At 34.7% G+C, this 21365-nt stretch overlaps 1 protein-coding gene across 5 annotated transcripts in view; it reads left to right on the forward strand.

Annotated features, from left to right (window-relative positions):
- The window catches only part of ICE2 (interactor of little elongation complex ELL subunit 2), a 66567-nt gene that overhangs the window by 37759 nt on the left and 7443 nt on the right, over positions 1-21365 (forward strand). For all 5 annotated transcript variants that reach the window (XM_061182051.1, XM_061182052.1, XM_061182054.1 and 2 more), the window contains 3 exons: positions 3988-4117; positions 18462-18546; positions 19805-19855. In XM_061182051.1, coding sequence (XP_061038034.1) covers positions 3988-4117; positions 18462-18546; positions 19805-19855 — 266 coding nt within the window. The remainder of the gene's footprint in view (positions 1-3987; positions 4118-18461; positions 18547-19804; positions 19856-21365) is intronic.

The following is a 21365-nucleotide window of genomic DNA, read 5'->3' on the forward strand; positions in this document are numbered from 1 at the left end:
TAGTGAAGTCTCTTTAATTTTTTCTTAAGAGATTTTTTTCAGTTGTATCCATTATATCATAGTTCACTTTTCCTTCCTTCCTCCCTCTTTCCTTTCTTCCTTCCCTCCTTTCTTCCTCCCTCCCTCCCTTTCTTCCTTTTTTTTTAATTAAAAAATTTTTTAATTAATTAATTAATTAATTTAATGGCCACACCATGTGGCATGTGGGTTCTTAGTTCCCTGACCAGGGATCGAACCCACGCCCCCTGTATTGGAAGCGTGGAGTCTTAACCACTGGACCACCAGGGAAGTCCATTCCTTCCTTTTTTGATGTCTGTGTTTCTTGCTGTTTAACCTACCACCCAATAAGAATCCTCAGTGACCACTTTAGAATGTCAGTGTTTTGGACTAGGGAACAGGTGACTCAGGAACAGTGATGTTCCAGCATTGACCCTTATGGATCAAGTCCCTGACTGCTACTTTACCATATTTAAGTATAACTGGAAAAAAATTTTAAAAAGAAGAAGAGAAGAAAAAGAAGTGCCAACCTTTCTGAGCTGCTAATAGCAATAGTGTGAGGGTCTATCATGAAAAACCTCTAAGGCTAACCCATCAGGATCAAGGATGTATACGTTGTCCACCAAAATCCAATGGACCTAGTGGATCTTTTGCTTGATGATACTTTTGTTCTTAGAAGGAAGACTGTGAATAAAATTTTAAATTTCTAATTCTCGTAATTTGGTATTTCATCACTGGTTCAGACTTGAAATTATAGAAACCAACTGGTTTTGAATTAAATATATGGGGGAGTGTTTTTTATAAGAGAATGTCAGGAATGACGAAATGCTATAGGTCTGATTTTAGTCTCCTCCTAGATAAATACAAATATTCCCTGTATTAAAAGATTTTACTTTATTTGCTGATTTTTTCCTGTCTCATCTGTAATTTAATGGCCATAGCATGCATATCTTGAATACATATAGTGTCAGTGCTATGGACTGTATTTTCAAGGTTTTATTTCATTAATTCATATTTGCTATCTGATTTATTTGGGGACTAACCTCATTTCATTTTCTACTCTTTCATTTTCTACTCTGTGAGCCCATACCACTCTGTATTGATCTGCCAGCTTACAGCAATTAGAAATTATTGATGGCCAGGATGTCTTAAGTAAGAATAGCCTAGGGATATTTTTGGACACTGTTTTAATTGTTGAAAGAGACAACCTGTTAAGGACATTGTCATTCACTTGACTAAAGTGAAATTTGTAAATATTAAGATAAAACCTTATAGGAGAGAATTCACTCTTCATCAAAATATATCAAAAAAGTCAAGCCCCAAAGATTAGCTAAATAGGAGCCTTCTATTTCTGACATGTCAAACCCGGAGTAAAATTTTAAAATTTTCAGTGAATGCTTATCATATTATAACTATCATTATATGTAATAGCTTAGTACATGTGGTTTAAATTCCTTTGTAGAATGTACTCCCTTTGGAATCATCTCCTGTTCATCTCTGTTCCTCTCAAATGTTTTATTCCGTAGATACTCAATAAATAGGTATTGAACAAATGAGAAAAACTGAGGCGTGAGGAGAGAGGAGGGTGTTGTTAAGGAAGGCAAGTTGAGGCTGAGAAATTTTGAAGGTAGTGTTTAAACTCTGGTTAGGTAAGAATGCATCTTCATTAACATTTCCTTCTTAAAAACCAACGTGTTTAGGTAAAGCTTTAAAATACTCGGAAGTCTCTTCAACCTCTGCTCTGCAAGGACCTCATCTCTTCTTTTTTTCCTTTGGTTCTTCAATTCTATGTTATTGTAGCCGAGATTTTACTTTCCAATATCATTTATCCCTTCTCATCAAAATTCTGCTTAATAAGAGCTACATGACAGAGGAGAACTTAAAGCAGCAGCCAGTCTCAAATGATGGCATGAAATAATTTGGAACACAAGATGAAGCTAGAACTTACTGAGTTCTACATATAATGATGAAATCCAGACCACGTACCTTTGAATGATTTAATATTATGTTATCGTCTGTCTCAGTTAACCAAATTTCCTAAGAGTTATATTCTAAAGTGACTCAAAAATTTAGATCTAGTTATATTAAAGTTTATATTGGCATTCTCGGGCCAGAAAAAAAGGATCCTGAAGGTGCTTGAATATTAGGAAAGAACAGAATGTACCTATTGGGATTAATGACAGGATACTAGCTTTGAAATATTTACTTAGGAATGTATGTAAACGTTTGGAAGGTTTATGTAAGAAATTAGAAGACAGAGAACCAAAAGAAGCTTTCATTTAGAATAGGAGTGACCAATAAGGGATAAAGGAAATAGTAAATTTAATTTTTATAATTTGAAAACTTTGTACTTAAAGTTTCACTTTAATTTTGGAATACTGAGATCAAATATTCAGACTTTTCTTTCCCTTGGTTTCCTGGAGATGGCAGTAGAATACATATGGAAATTAATACCAGGTTCAGGATTTAGTTTTATAGATATGACAGTATTATCAAAGAAAATCCCCCAGAGTGCTTTCTTCAGAAAGAGTAATATTTTTTAATTTGAAAAGAAATCTTGAATTAATTCTATTACCTATTCATGATCCAAAAGGGGATCTTCTTTATTAATTATTCTTTTTCTGACTCTGCTGTAAACTGGTTATCTCTCCTTGAGCAAATATCTTAGTCCTCTGGGCCTTCATTTCTTTATCTCTGGCTTCTATTGGCAACTGTAAGCAGCCATAAATGCAGATTACCAGTTGCTGAAAAATTATTATACAGTTAAGTTCTTTTAGCAATGAAATTATCCTAATCATAATTTTTTTTTTTTTTTTAAATTAAGAAGACACTGTAGGGACCTTACTACTCAAAGTTTGGCCCCTGGAACAACAGCTTGTTAAACATGTAAAGCCTTGGTTTTCACCTCAGATTCTGCATTTATTTTAAAATGGTTATTCACACACACTGAAATTTAAGAAGCACTGCTGTAGAGTTTTACAACATTCAAAGGTAATAATGAACCAAAGTTAATTGTTAACAGAAATTTTACTGGATTTGAATTGTTCTTAACACCACCATTGTGCTAATAAGCCCACTAAATTTGCCACTATATGAAAATCAGTAATGCTGAAACATTTATGAAATATTTTCAGGTATAAAAGTGAAATACAGCTTAGTATAATTTCAAAAGTACTAACCAGTTATATCACTTTAAGTTCCTTAAATCATGTGTTTCTCCTTCTGCAGCTGGAAGTGAAGAGACTGCTATTAAGATTAGAATTTTCTTTGACAGAAATGAGATAATATGAGCACAGTGAACATGACTAGCACTATGTTATTTCACAAGCATGTATTTCCTTACATATCCTCCTTTAGGCTAGTAGAGGGTATAGTCATTTTGCTTAATCTATTTAGTGTCCTGACCAATAAACGCTAAATGGCTAATTTGCCAAGTACTTAGTGTCTGGAATAAAGCCTTTTGTATTAATGAAGATAGCAACATTCATGGATATTAATGTAGGTGTTAGTGCTCATACATTCATAGAATGAAAACACAGTATTTAAGCCTGAGACAATGTGACTAATGCTTTAAAGGGGCAAAAAATTCCTACTTTTTTTTACCCTCTTGAGAATTATTAGTATGTATTACAGTCATGGCTTCCCAGCTTCTAGCTTTGAACCTTGGGCCATTATGTATCCGAGGCTTTGTTCCAAGGATTCTGTCAGTCACGTTCTGTGACAGAAATAAAACATGTGCATGTGTGGAGAGGTATGTTGATTTTGGTTGAGGGGGGGGCAGCCTCTGGTTCACGATCTCTTATTTATCCACCACTTGCCCACATCTACGAAGGGTTCTATCCGTCTTTCTGTCTGAATCCTACTGTATTCGAAAGGATGAAATAAGATTACCTGAAAGTGTTTTGAAAGTGGCAAAATTATATAGGCAAATGTATTTACTCTTAATAGTAAATTAATGGAGCTTTATAAGAGTATAACCTTGTATTGCAGCAATTTCCAGTTTACGTACTACCAAAAGTGGAGTATCAAGCTTGTTATGGAGTTGAAGCTCTGACTGAAAGTGAACTTTGTCGCTTATGGACTGAAAGCTTATTGCATTCCAACTGCTCATTTTATGTTGGTAAGTTATGCAAGAGGCTTTGCTCTCCTTTTTAATTCCCTTGTAAATATATACAGTTCAGTTCATTTATAGATACTTCCATTCTGTACTTTTAATTTTCAGTTTTCTGATTATATTAATATTTCTATTAAAACACCATTCCTACTCAAGAGTTAAATGGCAGGGTAGGAGTAGTGATTATCAAATGTTTTAATTTCTTTCTATTCCCTTATTAGTTGTACATGAATGCCAATGTAATCATTGTATTTTTAAAATACTTATTTTATTTAGGAGTGTAACTAAAAATATAGACGTGTTTTGTAACAAGCTTCTTTTAAAAGTACTATTTAATTGGCTTTAAAATATATATTTTGAAATTTTCTTAAAATTATAATGACATTGTTTTTTAAATCTCAAATATTATCTTGATGAAATAGTTATTTACTTTGTTTTTGTTTTGGTTTTTTTTTGGGGGGTGTAGTTAGGCATGGTCTTAATTTGTGTTGGCTGGGTTCATGTACAGTTAACATACTTCGCATGAAGGATTACTTGCTAATCATTGTTGATACTGTTCTGTTCCATCTGAATGCCTAATCCTGTGCTTCTCTGTTCATCCCATACTTCTCATGCCAGCCATCTCAAGCTGCCCCTCCCTGACGTAATTTCCTTCCTTTGATCTCTCAATGCATTCTTTTTTTTTTTTTTTACCACTTTTATGATTTGTTGCTTTTTACTTAATTGTTGTTTTTTATGCCTATCCTATCTTCCCCATAGACAATAAGTAGTTTAAGGTCAGAGTCTGATGAAACTTTTATGTTCTCATAGTGCTTAGCGTAATTCCTGGCATGCAATAAGTGTTATAAGTGTGCTTTTCTTAATCAAAAAAAGGTTACTCACTTGAAAACTTTTTCCATATTTGGTTAATCAATATTCTGTCTTCATATTTTGTGGGAGTGTTAATAAGATCATTGATTCACTCTCTTTACTTAACCCAGAAAGGAAGTGGCTAATGTACTACTTGGTGGCCCTAGCCTCTTCGTGCCCCTTTATACAAACTGCCAGAAGTTTATTGTAGTAGTTTTCAGCCAATAACCACAATTTCAATGTTCCTCCAAAAGACCTGTTGCCATGAAACACACCAACAGTCCTCGTGTAAACTACTTGAAAGCAATCGCCAACCTCATCCATTTTAGGAAAGCACCAAACAAAAACCTATCATTGAAATCCTCTTTAAAGTACTGACAGAAAAGACATTCCTGACTAAAACATTTAAGGTTTTTTTTTTTAATGTACAGTTTAACAGATAAAACTACCATCATCTATTTCTACATGGCTTTATTTCATCGAAACTACAGTAGTCTCGCCTTAATTGCAGTTTCACTCTCTGTGGTTTCAGTTACCTTCAACCAGTCAACCACGGTCTGAAATATTAAATGGAAGATTCCAGAAATAAGCAATTTATATGTTTTAAATCTCACACCATTCTGTGTAGTGCCTGGGACGTGAATCATCCCTTTGTCCAGCTTATCCCACCCATTAGTCACTTAGTGGCATCTCAGTTATCAGTGCTTATGTTCAAGTAACCCTTTTTACTTAATAATGGCCCCAAAGTGCGGCAATTTAGATATGCTGAAGAGAAACCGAAAACTGCTTCCTTTAAGTGAAAAGGTGAAAGTTCTCAACTTAATAAGGAAAGAAAAAAAGTTGTATGCTGAGGTTGCTAAGATCTGTGGTCAGAACGAATCTTCTATCCGTGAAATTGTGAAGGAAAAAGAAATTCGTGCTTGTTTTGCTGTCAAACTGCAAAACAAACCTCAAACTGCAAAAGTTATGGCCACGGTGCAGATAAGTACTTAGTTAAGATGGAAAAGACGTTAACTGTGTAAGATATTTTGAGAGAGAGTGAGGGAGAGAGACACCACATTCAGAAAACTTTTGTTATAGTATGGTTAAAAATTGTTCTATTTTATTATTAGTTATTGTTGTTTACCTCTTACTGTGCCTAATTTATACATTGAACTTTATTGTAGGTATGTATGTGCAGGAAAAAACAGTATATGTATAGTTCAGTACTATAGTTTCAGGCATCTACTGGGGGGGGTCTTGGAACGTATCACCTGGGGATAAGGGGGGACTACTGTATTGTTTAAAGTCATAAGTAGTCATTGCCTTATGTGCTATTTATCGTCGGTAAATCCTATCCACTGATAAGCATTCATTTTAATGTAATGGAATGGTGTATTTGGTATCTTTGACAACAGAAACAGTGGTATCTGTTTCTCACTGTTTGGTGAGAAACTTATGTTGCATTGTTATATGGTTGTGTTTGCTTTGTTTGGGTTTTTTGTTTTTTTATGTGGGGGTGAATGTTTTGAAATGCTATTTTAAAAGCATCTCTGAGTTTTGAGGGGTTTTATTTATGTATTTTATAAATTTATTTATTTAATTTTTGGCTGCGTTGGGTCTTCGTTGCTGCGCGGGCTTTCTCTGGTTGCGGCGAGTGGGGGCTGCTGCTCTTCATTGCGGTGCACGGGCTTCTCATTGCGGTGGCTTCTCTTGTTTCAGAGCACAGGCTCTAGGCGCGCGGGCTTCAGTAGTTGTAGCACGTGGGCTCAGTAGTTGTGGCTCGCGGGGCCTCAGCTTTTTCGTCGGTATGTAATGGACATAATAATATTTTGTTCAGGTAATTCCCTGGTGGTCCAGTGGTTAGGACTGGACACTTTCACTGCTGTGGCCCCGGGTTCAATCCCTGGTCAGGGAACTAAGATCCCACAAGCCACGCGGCACAGCCAAGAAATAATAATGTTTTGTTCGATCTACCTCAGGGACTATATACACGAATCCTTTTTCTTCCAATGATTACATAATATAATGCCCTAAATGTACACTTCTCCTTGATGAAAATAGACACCCCAAGATAATGAAGTGATACTTCGTATATTTCTGTACTGAGAAAGAACTAGCTATTAATCTAAAATTTAGATGAAAATATGGACAATCATCTTTATGATACAAGAGTAAAAAAGGGTTTCTTAACCAAAGATTAAAAGCGGACTAAAACAAAAAAACTGGTAACTTCTCTATATTTACACATAATTTTTAAAATGTCTACATAGTACTCCGTCTGTCCTAAAATATTGTCAGTTGTAAAATACATCTTTGATTTGATAATGTTTTCTTTTCCATGTGCAACTTTTTAAGTATAATATACACTCAGAAAAGTGAAAAAAATAAATGTACAGCTCAAGGAATTATAACAAAGCCAGCACCTCTATAATTTGCACCGAGATCAAGAAGTTGAAAACTGCCAGTGCCCCAGAAGACCCCACCTTGTGCCACTTCCCAACATAGCCGTCTTCTCTTCTCCAGGGGTAACCACTGTCCTGCCTTCTAATGTAATCATTTGGTTTTTGCCAGGTCTATACAAATGGAATTATAAAGTTCTTTTGTTTATATCTTCTTTTACTTAACACAGTTTTTGAAATTTATGTGTGTGTAACAGTAGTTTTATTGTTTTTGACATATTCCTTTGTAAGAATATACCACCATTTATTTATCCGTTTAACTTTGGGAGCCTGTTCAGGTTGTTTCTATGTTAATGCAACTATGAACATATTGTAAGTGTCTGTTAGCGCAATGGGTACATATTGCTGTTGGGCACATACCTAGGAATGGAACTACTTGGTCATAGAATTATTGGGTCATAGTTTAAGCTTACACCTATCTTCAGTAGATAATTCCAAAAAGTTTTCCAAAGTGATTGTACCAATTTACACTTATATTAGCACTGTGAGGGTTACATTTTCTCCTCATCCTTGCCCACACTTGGCCTTATCAGTTTAGTTTTAGCCATGCTGGTGGGTAGGTATTATTAATATCTCATTATTGTTTTAATTTGCCTTTCCTTGGTTATTTATGAAGTTGGACACTTTCATGTGATTAATAATCATTTGAGTGTTCAGTTTTGTGAATTGCCTATTCAAACCTCTTTTTCTGTTGTCAAGTTTTTGTTTGTTTGTTTGGTAGTTCTTTGTTGGTTTTAAATGTTACAAATATTTTTCTCGTACTCTGTGACTTGCCTTTTCAGTCTCTTAAAAGTGTCTTTTGAACTTAATATAGACCAATATTTAGTCATTTCCTTTATGGTTAGTGCTTTCTTTGCCCGGTTTAACAAATCTTCCTTACAGCAGCCTCATGAATATAATATCTTCTAGAAGCCTTTTTAAAATTATTTTTTAATTTCTAGATACACAGTTTATGTGGTGTTTATTTTTGCATGGAATATCAAGATTTTTTTTTTTCCGTTTTCATTACTGTTTATTGAAAAGACCACCCTTTCTCTGCTACTCTCCAGTGTTACTTGTGTTGTAAATCATATATGTGAATCTAATCTGGACTCCCTATTTCTCTATCCTTGAGGCAGTACATGTCTTAATTACTCTAGTTAGAGTAACTACTCTAGCTAGACAGTTAACACTGTCTTAATTACTCTAGCTTTATAAAATCTTTTACTGTTTGGTAAAGTAAATCTTGTCAACTTTTTTTTAAATTAATTTTTATTGGAGTATAGTTGATTTACAATGTTGTTAGTTTCTGCTGTACAGCAAAGTGAATCAGTTATACGTATACGTATATCTGCTCTTTTTTAGATTCTTTATCCATACAGAGTATTGAGTAGAGTTCCATGTCAACTTGTTTTTCTAAAAGAATTTCTTGGCTATTCTTGGCCCTTTTGCATTACAGATTTTGGAGTCAACTTGTTAATTTCTCCCTACAGCAACAGGAAGATTGGGATTTTTGTTAGGAAGTGCATTGACTCAATGTGGAACAAATTGACAGCTTTACAATAACAAATCCTTCAATCTGTGAACTTTACATATTCTTCTATTTATTTATATCTTTAATTTCTATTAATATCTTTATGATTTTCTTTGTAGAGATCTTGCACATCTTTTGTTAAATGTATTTGTTGATAATTGATTCTTTTATGTTATTATAAATGGTATTTCTGAAATTTTATTTTCTTATGGCTTGTTACTGATAATACAGGATTTATTTGCATATTGATTTTGTATATTGATATTGTATCTTAGTAACTTTTCTAAGCTCATTTATTCTTTCTAGTAATTTATATTTTCTAATTAAATAATTATGTTCTCTGCAAATAATGACCATTTTATTTCTTCTTTACAATCATTATACGTTTTTTTTTTTCCTTGCCTTCTTTGCCTAGAATTCGAATAGAAGGTGAATAATGGACATCCTTGCCTGTGTCTAATCTTAAACGGGAAGATTAGACATTTTGTTTAGTATTTTGTATGGGTTTTTGTAGGTAGCATTTATTAGAAGAAAGCAGTTCCTTTCTATGCCTAGTTTAAGAATTTTAATCATGAATGGGTAAAAAAAATTTATCAGATATTTTCTCTGCATTTATTGAGATTATATGATGGTATAACTTTTGTCTTTTATCCTACTAAGGTGATGAATCGTGTTAATTAATTTTAAAATGTTAATCCAATCTTGTGTTCCTGCCATAATTCCATCTTGCTCATGGTATATTACTCTTTTTATTTATTGGTAGATTTAGTTTGTTAATATTTATTTTGCTGTTTGTGTTTATGAGTGAGATTGGCCTGTAATTTTCCTTGTGAGGTATTAGTATTAAGATTAAGTTTATGCCATAAAATGAGTTGGGATTTATTTCCTCTTTTTCTGTTATCTGGTAGAATTTCTATAAAATTGGTATTATTTCTTACTTAAATGTTTGGTAAAATTGACCTGTGAAGCCTAGAGTTTTCTTTTTTTTTTTTAAGTTTTATTTATTTATTTATTTATTTATTTATTTATTTATTTATTTATTTTTGGCTATGTTGGGTCTTCGTTTCCGTGTGAGGGCTTTCTCTAGTTGCGGCAAGCAGGGGCCACTCTTTTTTTTTTTTTTTTTTTTTAATTTTTAATTTTTATTTATTTTTTATTTTTTTTAATGCTATTCTTGTCTGCTTACATTCTTTTTATGTATGTATGTATGTATGGCTGTGTTGGGTCTTCGTTTCTGTGCGAGGGCTTTCTCTAGTTGTGGCAAGCGGGGGCCACTCTTCATCGCGGTGCGCGGGCCTCTCACTATCGCGGCCTCTCTTGTTGCGGAGCACAGGCTCCAGACGCGCAGGCTCAGTAGTTGTGGCTCATGGGCCTAGTTGCTCCATGGCATGTGGAATCTTCCCAGACCAGGGCTCGAACCCGTGTCCCCTGCATTGGCAGGCAGATTCTCAACCACTGCACCACCAGGGAAGCCCTAGACTTTTCTTTTTGAAAAGTTTCTAATTATCAATTCAATGTTTGCTCTTTCTTTTTAATTGAAGTGTAGTTGATTTACAGTGTGTGTTAATTTCTGCTGTACAGCAAAATGATTCAGTTATACATATATACATATACGTTCTTTTTTATATTCTTTTCCATTATGGTTTAATCATAGGATATTGAATATAGTTCCCTGTGTTATACAGTAGGACCTTGTTGTTTATTCATTCTGTATATAATAGTTTGCATCTACAAACCCAAAACTCCCAATCCATCCCTCCCCCACCCCACGTTTCCTGGCTTCTTTTGTTTCTGTTGAAAAGTCAGCTGTTCATCTGATTTATGCTCTTTTGCAAGTAATATGTCTCTTTTCTTTGGCAGACTTTAAATTTTATCTCTCTCCCTTTCAACAATTTTCGTACATTGTGCCTATGTTATGTTTTCTTTGTAAATATTCCTTCTTACATGTTCATTTTATAACATTGCTCCTTAATATGTGATTTGATGACCTTTATCAGTTTGGGAGAATTCTTGTCATTACCTCACCAAACATCACTTCTTCCCCATTTGCTCTCTTTCTCTTCTGGGATTTCAGTTGTATTATGTTACATCTTAACTGTATCCTTAACGTCCCTTACATGCTCTTCTGTATTTACCTTTCTTTTGACTCTTCATGCATGATTCTCAATATTTTCTTCTACTTTACTAATTTTCTCTTCAGCTATCCCTAATATACTATTTCACCCATCACCTGAGTCCTCAGTTTCATTTATTGTATTTTTTTGGTTCTAGATTTTTCATTTGGTTCTTTTTTATACATTATAGTTTTCTATAGAAAACTTAAGCATATTAGGCAAAAATTACTTTAAAGTGTCTCTAATACCTCTGTTATCTAGATTCTTTGCGAGTCTTTTCTATTATTTTTTTGTGTTAGTTTCCTAGCGCTGCCATAACAAAGTACCACAAACTGGGTGGCTTAAAATAATAGAAACTTCTTGTTTCGCGGTTCTGGAGGCTGGAAGTTTAAAATGAAGGTGTCACAAGGCCATGCTCCTTCTGAAACCTGTAAGAGAGAATCCTTTGTTGCCTCTTTTTCCTTCTGGTGTTTGCTAGCAATCCTTGGCTTGTAGATGCATCACTTTCATCTCTGCCTCTGTCATCATGTGGAATCTTTTTCCTGTGTGTCTCTATCCTCTTCCTATAAGTACACCATTCATATTGAATTAAGGGTCCACCCATCATAACTAATTACATCTACAACAATTCTACTTACAAAGGAAGTCACGTTCTGAGGTAGTGGGGGTTAGGGCTTCAACATATCTTTTTACAGGGACACTTCATTCCATGGCATGTTGTTTTCCTGTCTTCTTTTTTATTCCATGTTTTTTCATTGTATGCCAGAATATTCTTTATCAAGGGCCAGATATTGTATACAAAAAAATTCTAGAGCAAATATAAGAGCTAAAATGTTATCTTCCTGTAGATAGGATTACTTTTGACCACACTAGCAATCCGGATTCACTGTAATCCAGTTACAGGGATTTAGGTGATTTGAAGCTTGACTTTGGACCCTAGATAGGCCAATCTGTTTCCCCCTTATTGCTAGGATGTTGCCATTCATGGTCTGACATTGCCAGTCTTTGGAAAATCTTACTTGCAAGTCGGGCCCTCGGCCGGTGTCTGGGAACTTAGCTAGTAAACGGTTTTCTACACTGACATAAAACTTCCCTTAGCTGATAAGGAGAGTTCATTGTGTCTACACCGTTTGTATAAACAATATGGCTTATTCTGAACATCTGCTTTCCTTCTGAGAGTCTGGAATTTTGGTATGTGTTAGTCAGAGGGTGCCTACATGATGAGCTCCCAATAAATACCTTGAGTGCTGTGTCTCTAATAAGCTTCTCTGGTATAAAAAGAAAATACTGCTGGAGGAATTAAGTGAATCTTGTGTGACTCAAATGGGAAAGGCCTCTTTTTTTTTTTTTTTAATTGTGGTAAAATATATGTAACATAAAATGTACCATTTTAACCATTTTATGGTACAATTTACTGTACATTTTTTAGCATATGATTTAGTGGTATTAAATACATTCACAATGTTGTTCAGCCATCATCACTGTCCATTTCCAGAGCTTTATCATCATCCCAAATAGAAACTCAAGAGAGGACTTTTGAAAATTGCATCTCATTTCCTCTGAACTTTACCCACACTTCTTTTCCTTTTGGTGATTCTCCTTTTGCTTGTATCCTTTTGCTGTAACAAATCTTATCCATGACTACAACTGTATGCTGAGGCTATGAGTCCTTTTAGAGAATCACCAAGCCAGGATCCCAACTCAGAACTTGTGTTTATCTAAATCATAGACCCCGAACTCCAGTTTTGTTCCTCTAATCCTGAGAGACTATTGAGAGCTCTGGTTCATTTCTTAGCTTCTCAGTTGCTTTTTCCAGATTAACAGGTACTCCTAAGAGAGAAGCAGCCCTAAGTGCCAGGCTTACATCACTGGGTTTCTTTCTTCCTCTGGTTTGTTGGCTCCAAATATATCCTCAATCCCTTTTTCTGGTAGCCACTAACAAATTATGTAATTTAATTAGTCATGGTATTTATTGCCTGTCTTTGTCTCTTTTGTTTATTGATATATCCCAAGCACCTAGAACAGTATCTGGCACACAGAGGTGCTCACTAAGTATTTTTAGAATGAGTGAAGTTGGCTTGGATAATTGATTGAAGGAACAGTAAAAGTCAAGGAGAAGGGAAATGGTAGAAAACAAGCCATAGAATTTATGTACTTTATTCTTTTTACTGTCCCTAGATGTATGTAAGACAAACCATTGGGATGCAGGAAGAAAATATTATAACTCTTATTTATTTTTTGTATGAAAAATTAAAAATTAAACATTACTCATATTAAGTATGTGGATTGACAGGTGGTCCTCTCCTTAAAAACATTCAGTGTCATGCTTCAGTAAGCCAAGCAGTGAGGCACTTGTTCCATTTGGATCTATGTATAATTGTGGGTATCTTTTTTTAGCTATGGCAGCTGTTAAAACCTATAGCAAAATGAATTGAACTTTGCAGCCATCCTTCAAATAGTTGTTATCACATAGAATTAAACCAAGATTTTTCAAAACAACAAAGCATAGTTAATTATATATTGCATATTATTTTATTCTTTTCAAAAATTTTCATCTGTTTCGATTTCTGTTAGTTAATAGTTTTTAATGTGTGTTGACTGCTGCTCTAAATAAAAGAGAAAAATAAAGCTCAGAATGATTAACTTACGTATAGATACAGACGCCATCAGTGGCAGGATCAGAATTTAGTCACAGTCTTTTAAGTGTTTATAACTTTGCTGTAAACCTAAAAAGGGCTAGGGAAAAATTGGTGGGGGAGCAGCGGAGGTCAGATGTAACAAAAATGAAGCACTGTGTGTGTAACAATGTTAATCAGTGTGACTTAAGACAAATGATTCATTGTGTCTTAGAAACAGGGACCTTAAAATCCTAACCAGAAGATCTCCACGTGCTCGTATTCTCTTTCCCATGCAGTCATGCACCATACTCCTTTCTCAGTCGTGGCCTGTGTTTCCCTCACTCAACCATTGCTAGCCACTCCTCCATTTAACTTAAGCATTTCATTGTCAGTTTTCCCTGCCCAGCCCTATGATCTCAAAATTTCAAAGAAACTTAAGACAATCTCTTCTCAGAAATCAAAGTTGGGGACCAGTGCATTAGATCTTTTGGAGAGGACAGTAAGGGTAGAGTTTACATGCATAGTTGAGAGATTCAGATACAGCATATCTTACGAGACACAAGTGACATAGAATCTCATTTATTTAACTGAAGAGCATATTGGTTTAAAGGACTGTAGTTCAGCAATTTTGAACTAGAGTCCTATAGTCTCTTTTTCAGGTAGAATAAACATACTTGTTTTTTGTTTGTCTGCTTTGCTATGAACATGTTCTCCTGTTCCTTTAGATTGCAGTATTCTTTTTATCCTCTTGCTCCATAAAAACATTAAGATGTATTCCTTAAAGAAAATTCTCAAAGTCATCTTATCACAAGTTCTGTATCTACTTTCCAGTTCTCTAATATATATCAATTTTGTATAGTTGACATACAGGCAGTCCTTCCTTTGTGCAATTCTGATATACACAAATTTCAGTTACGAAGGTATTTAACTGTGAGTAATTGCGTAAAGTACAGACGTTACTGCTGACTCTTCAGTCCACAAATCACTACATAAGTAACAAATGCACATAATGACCAGTGACCAATCATGTCACTTCTTTCAAAGTCTGTCAGTGATTGTTCACTGCGCACCTGTTACTGAGTTGATGCACAGGAGGCAAAATGTGTAGTTGTGTTCCCTCCTCGTCTCCCAGTGATAAACTCGTGTGATGTTTTACAAAAGTGGATAATCAGAAGAGGGAATTGACCAACAAAGATTAAAGCACAGCAAAGAAACAAAAGGTAATACTGCTGGAAGCGGAATTTAAATTGAGCATAAATGGAGTTACAGAAGAAATAGCTGACAGTAGAAATGTTGACACTGGTGCAGTTCAGGAGACCAGATATGCCAAAAGAGGAACTTAGCGAAGGTGAACTTACATAAATGAGGAAAGTGCTTGTGGCATAAAGGATGCAGAAGTGACACTGGCATAATATTTTACATTAAAAGAACTCTTGGAGATATATCATGATATTAAAAGCGCAAAGGCTATCATGTTGGAAGCTGATCCAAGGAGTGTGACCATTCACCACAGCATAGAAAAGGTGCTTGCTCCCTATCATAAGTTGTACCAGGAGAAGGCGACAAGCACTATTCAGACTGCTCTTAATGAGTTTTTTATAGTGAAATAATACTAAATCTCAATGTTTTTAATTTACAGTATACTAAATAAAGATTACTTTTTACTATTTTTTCATTTCTCTATACGTTTATAACTGATGGGGAATTTATAATGTTTTGACCAAAAAAATCTTAAAGGTAATGGAACAGTTGTAATTTTTCCCATTGATTTTTAAAATTGCTTCCATAGTTTTGGCTTATGTATGGTTATTTTTCTCATCCCATGCTGCATGCAGAGTAGGAATTGCCTATGTATATGTATGTGTGCACGTAAATATGTATGAATGCGTGCATGTATATAAAGCCTTGATTTGTATTATATAACCTTCCCAAACTTGACACACATGAAAAATATTTGGATAGCACACTGTGATATACAAAAAAGATTGCTGTGGCTGAGGGGTAATGTCCAGGAAGCTCTTGCCATCCCACGCCTTGCTCAGCTGCCCCAAGGACTGAGGAGATAAATATCTCAAACACACATGTAACTCATTTAAGGCCCACAGGTTAAAACGCTCCAATGTTGAGAGAATTGTAGACTCCTTGAGGAGGTGGGCCCTCATAGCACTTAGTATGGTATTCTCTGTATATTTTTTGACCTAACTGTATTTGACATATACTATATAATACATACTTTTCATTGAGATTGCTTTAAAAAAGTAAGAACTGTTAGTGATTTTCCTCGAAGGCACATTTAGTAAATGTCTAAAAATGTTTTATTGTACCTGATATTCCCTTTCTACAGTTATTAAACCATTGAAATGTGTCCTTTTTATTAGAAACGTCACTGTATAGTGAGCATTAGAAATGCAGAGGTGAAACTGAAACTTGGCACAGGAAGCGATAAGTAGGCATGGGAAAAATAGCTTTGTTGTCCTAGAAGAAAGGTATCTGGTAAAAATGTTTCTAATTCTTTTTATGAGCACAAAGCACATGAAATGGGACTAGATAAGAAAATGCGTTATTAAATTATGTGCATTTTTTGTTGCACAGTGATTGATGTCAGCTTTCCAGGTCATGTATTTTGATAACCAAATATTGGAAGCTGAAAAAAATTAAAATTAAAATGGTATTATTTTCAGCATTGTTGAGTATTATACTCTTACGCTATTGATGTATTTAACTGCTGTAATAACATGATTTTTGTATTGACATGGTTATATAACATTTAACTAAGAGCTATCTTTTATATCACTTCCTTGGAACATTTCAGGACCTCAGTGTTGTGTCTCAACCTGTTTTGTTGTAGAACATACGCCTTACTTTTTTTTTTTTTTTATAAATTTATTTATTTATTTATTTATTTATGGCTGTGCTGGGTCTTCGCTTCTGTGCAAGGGCTTTCTCCAGTTGCGGAGAGCAGGGGCCACTCTTCATCGCGGTGCGCGGGCCTCTCACTGTCGCGGCCTCTCCCGTTGCGGAGCACAGGCTCCAGACGCGCAGGCTCAGTAGTTGTGGCTCACGGGCCTAGCCGCTCCGCGGCATGTGGGATCTTCCCAGACCGGGGCACGAACCCGTGTCCCCTGCCTTGGCAGGCGGATTCCTAACCACTGCGCCACCAGGGAAGCCCCACGCCTTACTTTTTAAAATGGAAGTGTAATCTTGAGAGTTTTCTATTTTGTTTTTTGGAATTCTAGAATTAGGTCACATTTGTAAGAAAGTAAGTCTTTGAGCAGACTTTTGATTTTTTTTTTAAACCATAGGAAATCTTACGGTGTGCTTTAATTAAAAAATAAGCCAGATTTTTTTAAGGTTTATTGAGATGTAGTTAACTAATAAAATTTTAAGATATTTAAAGTATACATCATGATGATTTGATATATGTATACATTGTAAAAGGATTCCTCCCATCTAGTTAAATTAACACATCCATCACCTCACATATATATATTTTTTCTTTTTTGTTTTTTGATGAAAACATTTAAGTTCTACTCTCTTACCAAATTTCAGTTATATAGTACAGTACTATCAACTGTGGTTACCGTGTTATACATTAGATCCTCAGACTTTATTCATCTTATAGCTGAAAATTTGTACCCTTTTAGCCCCCAACCCCTGTGAACCACTCTCCTACTTGTTCCTATGAGTTTGACTTTTTTTTTTTCCAGATTCCTCGTGTAAGTGATATCATGCAGTATTTCTCTCTCTCTTTCTGACTTAGTTTACTTAGCACAGTGTCCTCAAGGTCCATTATGTTGTTGCAAATAACAGGATTTCCTTTTTTCTTATGGATGAATAATATTTCATCGTGTGTGGTGTGTGTGTGTGTGTGTGTGTGTGTATCACATCTTTATCCATTCATCCATTGATGGACACTTAGGTTATACATGTCTTGGCTGTTGTGAATGAGTAAGCCACATTTTTGTAATCTAATTTTTACCTTAACCCAGTCAGTCTTAGAAATTGTAGAGCATGCCCAAACTATAAATTTGACTTTATCTGCTTGCTTTCATAATAGGTACATATTTCTCTAAAAATTTAATTTCTATAAAAATGCAACTTTAATAAAAATTAGAAACACCACTATTTTAACAGTTGTTATTCTTAAATTGTGGGCTTAGAGATGATTTTTTTTGTTATGGACATGTGTAAACTCTTCTATGTTCAGCAAATATTGTAGAATTAATACATATTTCTTATATAATCTGACTTATAATGTCATTTTATTTTATTTTTTCTATAAATTTATTTATTTATTTTTGGCTGCTTTGGGTCTTCGTAGCTGTGCGCGGGCTTTCTCTAGTTGCAGCGAGTGGGGGGGTACTCTTCCATTGTGGTGCACAGGCTTCTCATTGTGGTGGCTTCTCTTTGTTGTGGAGCATGGGCTCTAGGCACGCAGGCTTCAGTAGTTGTGGTTCTCAGGCTCAGTAGTTGTAGCTCAGGCTCTAGAGCACAGGCTCAGTAGTTGTGGCACATGGGCTTAGTTGCTCCGCCGCATGTGAGATCTTCCTGGACCAGGGATCGAACCCATGTCCCCCTGTGTTGGCAGGCGAATTCTTAACTGCTATGCCACCAGGAAAGTCCCTAATGTCATTTTAAAATACATCTTTAGTTAATAAACTTAATAAAATGTCTATTTCTCCTCTTTTTAGAATATAAAGTTACATTACAATTATTACAATTTTGTAAAAACATCTTTGAAGAGACTGGATAACTTGGCTTTTTTGTTTTTTAAATACTGCAATTGTTCTTTTTAAGTTTGATCTTTTATTTTAGGACATATTGATACATTTACTTCAAAGCTTTTCCTGCTAGAAGAAATCACCTCAGAAGAATTAAAAGAAAGACTTTCAGCACTCAAGTAAGAAGCTTTACTTTGTGGTGGGAATTTAAAAACTTAATATGATCACTAATTTTCCTTTATCTGTAAATATTGGTTAAGTTTAAATTATTTATTTTCAAGACTTTTAGTCCTTTTTTACATTGAGGCTTCCCCCTGACCCAGTTTGTGATCCATTTCACGTTAATCATTTCCATTTCCAAATTAAATGTACTAGTGACACTAGTATTTCTACTTAAGACAAAGGAGGCTAGAACAACAGACGAGTCCTCCATCTTGGTAGTGTATGGGAGCATAAGACTCTTAGCTCACAGGGATGTATACACTCATTTGGACACCCTAACTTCTAAAAGTTTGTTCTTTTACCAACTATTACTGTACATCGGATTGAAATGAATTTAATTTGCATCTCACAACTTTCCGGGAAGGACTGGTGGTAGTTTTATCTCCATTTTATATATGAGGAAACCGGAACTTGGAGTGACTTTCCCCAGAGCATACAGCTGAACTAGGGTGACAACCTTGGTAGTTAATATGTTTGATTCACCTTGAAGGATGGGAAATTGTCCTGACTTTTATTACTTCCATAGTTCCAGCTTTGGGGCTTGTCATAGTTTTTGAAGCCTCCAGATTCAAACTTGAATTCTCTGCTTATACTTAAAAACATCTACTTCTATTATAAGGATTGCTTCTTTTGAGGAGTAACTTTTTATTTACATATGTGAATAGAGAAGCTTTTCCATACATTACTCACTGCCTGCTCTACCTCTTCCAATGAAAACCATTTTTAAATAAATAATAAAGGGAATGAATTTAGGTCTAGAAGAGATACTAAATCAACATATTTCATTTCCCTTTATTCATTTAAAGTACCTCTCAATTTCTCTGGTTACCACCACCATCTCTAAAAGACAAACTCTTCTGCAGATTAGTTCTACTAAAGGCTTTTTAAACTTTTAATCTTTAAAAAAATTTTAAACTTATAAACTTCTTAAAAAGTTTATAGTTTCAGTATAAAATAATGATCTCTTTACAACTGCTCTGACTCACACAAGCCAAATACTTTATGATTTTGAAGAGAAATCAGAAAATGGCAAAAAAATAATTAAATATTATAAGTGAATCAAATTAGAAATAAATTTTGGTGTTCTGTGTTTTACATTATTTCATCTGTTGTTTTTTTCTGTTATTGAGGATATTTCTCTTCCTGAGGAGCTAAAATTGTTAAGCGTGAGTTTTCTTGTCGCTTAATTTTATATAGATTTCTTCTGTTTAATAGGATATCAAGTTTATTTAACATCCTTCAACACATTCTAAGAAAATTAAGTAGGTAAGTACTTTGGAGGCATTTTGCGTTGATATGTCTAATTTTCTTGGGTGAAAATTCATAGAAACTTTGAATATATGTTGTTAGGAATAGATAGAAAATAACCTAGAAATACAGAATTTATTCTACTGTGTCAAATTTGAAATTGTGAAAATATAAATAAGGTAATATAATAGTCTCTGGCTTTAATGAGCTTGCAATTACATTTTTCTGTAAGGCTATTGTAATGGTTTCCTATTGCCACTATAACAAAGTACCACAAACTTAGTGGCTTTAAATAACACAAATTTATTCTATTATAGTTCTGGAGGTCAAAAATCTGAAATCACTTTCAGTGGACTAAACTTTTGTCAACAGGGCTGGCTCCTTGTGGTGGCTCTGAGGAGACAGGTGTTTCCTCACCTTGATTTTCAGCTTCTAGTGGCTACCTGTATTTCTTTTCTTTTTGAATTGAAATATAGTTGGTGTACAGCATTATGTTAGTTTCAAGTTTACTACATAAACTTGCAAGTGATATGACATTTGCAAACATTGTGAAATCGCAGTAAGTCTAATAACCATCTGTCCCCATACAAAGTTATTACAGTAATATTGATCATATTCTTTATGCTGTGTATTACATCCCTGTGGCTTATTAGTTTTATAACTGGAGGTTTGTACCTCTTAAATCCCGTTCGCCTATTTCTCCCTACACACACCACCCGCAACCGGCAACCACCCTTTTGTTTCTGTATCTGTAAGTCTGTCTTCATTTTATTTTGTTTGTTTCTTTTGTTTTTCGGATTCCACATATAAGTAAGTCATGTGGTATTTGTCTTTCTCTGACTTATTTCATGTGGCATAATACTGTCTAGATCCATCCATGTTGTTGCAAATGCAAGATTTCATTTTTTATGACTGAGTAATATTCCATTGTATACATATCACATCTTCTTTATCCGTTTATCAATGAACACTTAATTTGCTTCCATATCTTGGCTATTGTAAATAATACTGCAGTGAACATTGGTGTGCATATATCTTTTTGAATTAATTATTTTGTATTCTTGTGGTAGATACCCAGGAGTGGAATTGCTGGATCATACGGTAGTTCTATGTTTAATTTTTTGAGGAACCTCCATACTGTTTCCCATAGTGGCTGCACCAATTTATAGTTCCACCAGCAGTGTACAACGGTTCCTTTTTCTCCACATCCTTGCCAACACTTGTCTTTTTGATGATAGCCATTCTGACAGGCGTGAGGTGGTATCTCATTGTGGTTTTGATTTGAATTTCCCTGATGATTAGTGATGTTGGGCATCTGTATGTCTTCTTTGGAGAAATACCTATATATCTTAACTTGTAGCCCCTTACTCCATCTTCAAAGTACATCACTCAAATTTTTGCTTTTGTTGTCACATTGCATCCTTAATTGCATTTGCAAAGCCATTGATGGGTAACATTCACAAATTCTGGAGAGAGGATGTAAACATCCTGGGGGAATATTAGTCGGCCTTCCATAGCTATATTGTTT

This window comes from Eubalaena glacialis, chromosome 2, assembly GCF_028564815.1.
Source record: "Eubalaena glacialis isolate mEubGla1 chromosome 2, mEubGla1.1.hap2.+ XY, whole genome shotgun sequence".
Classification (NCBI taxonomy): domain Eukaryota; kingdom Metazoa; phylum Chordata; class Mammalia; order Artiodactyla; family Balaenidae; genus Eubalaena; species Eubalaena glacialis.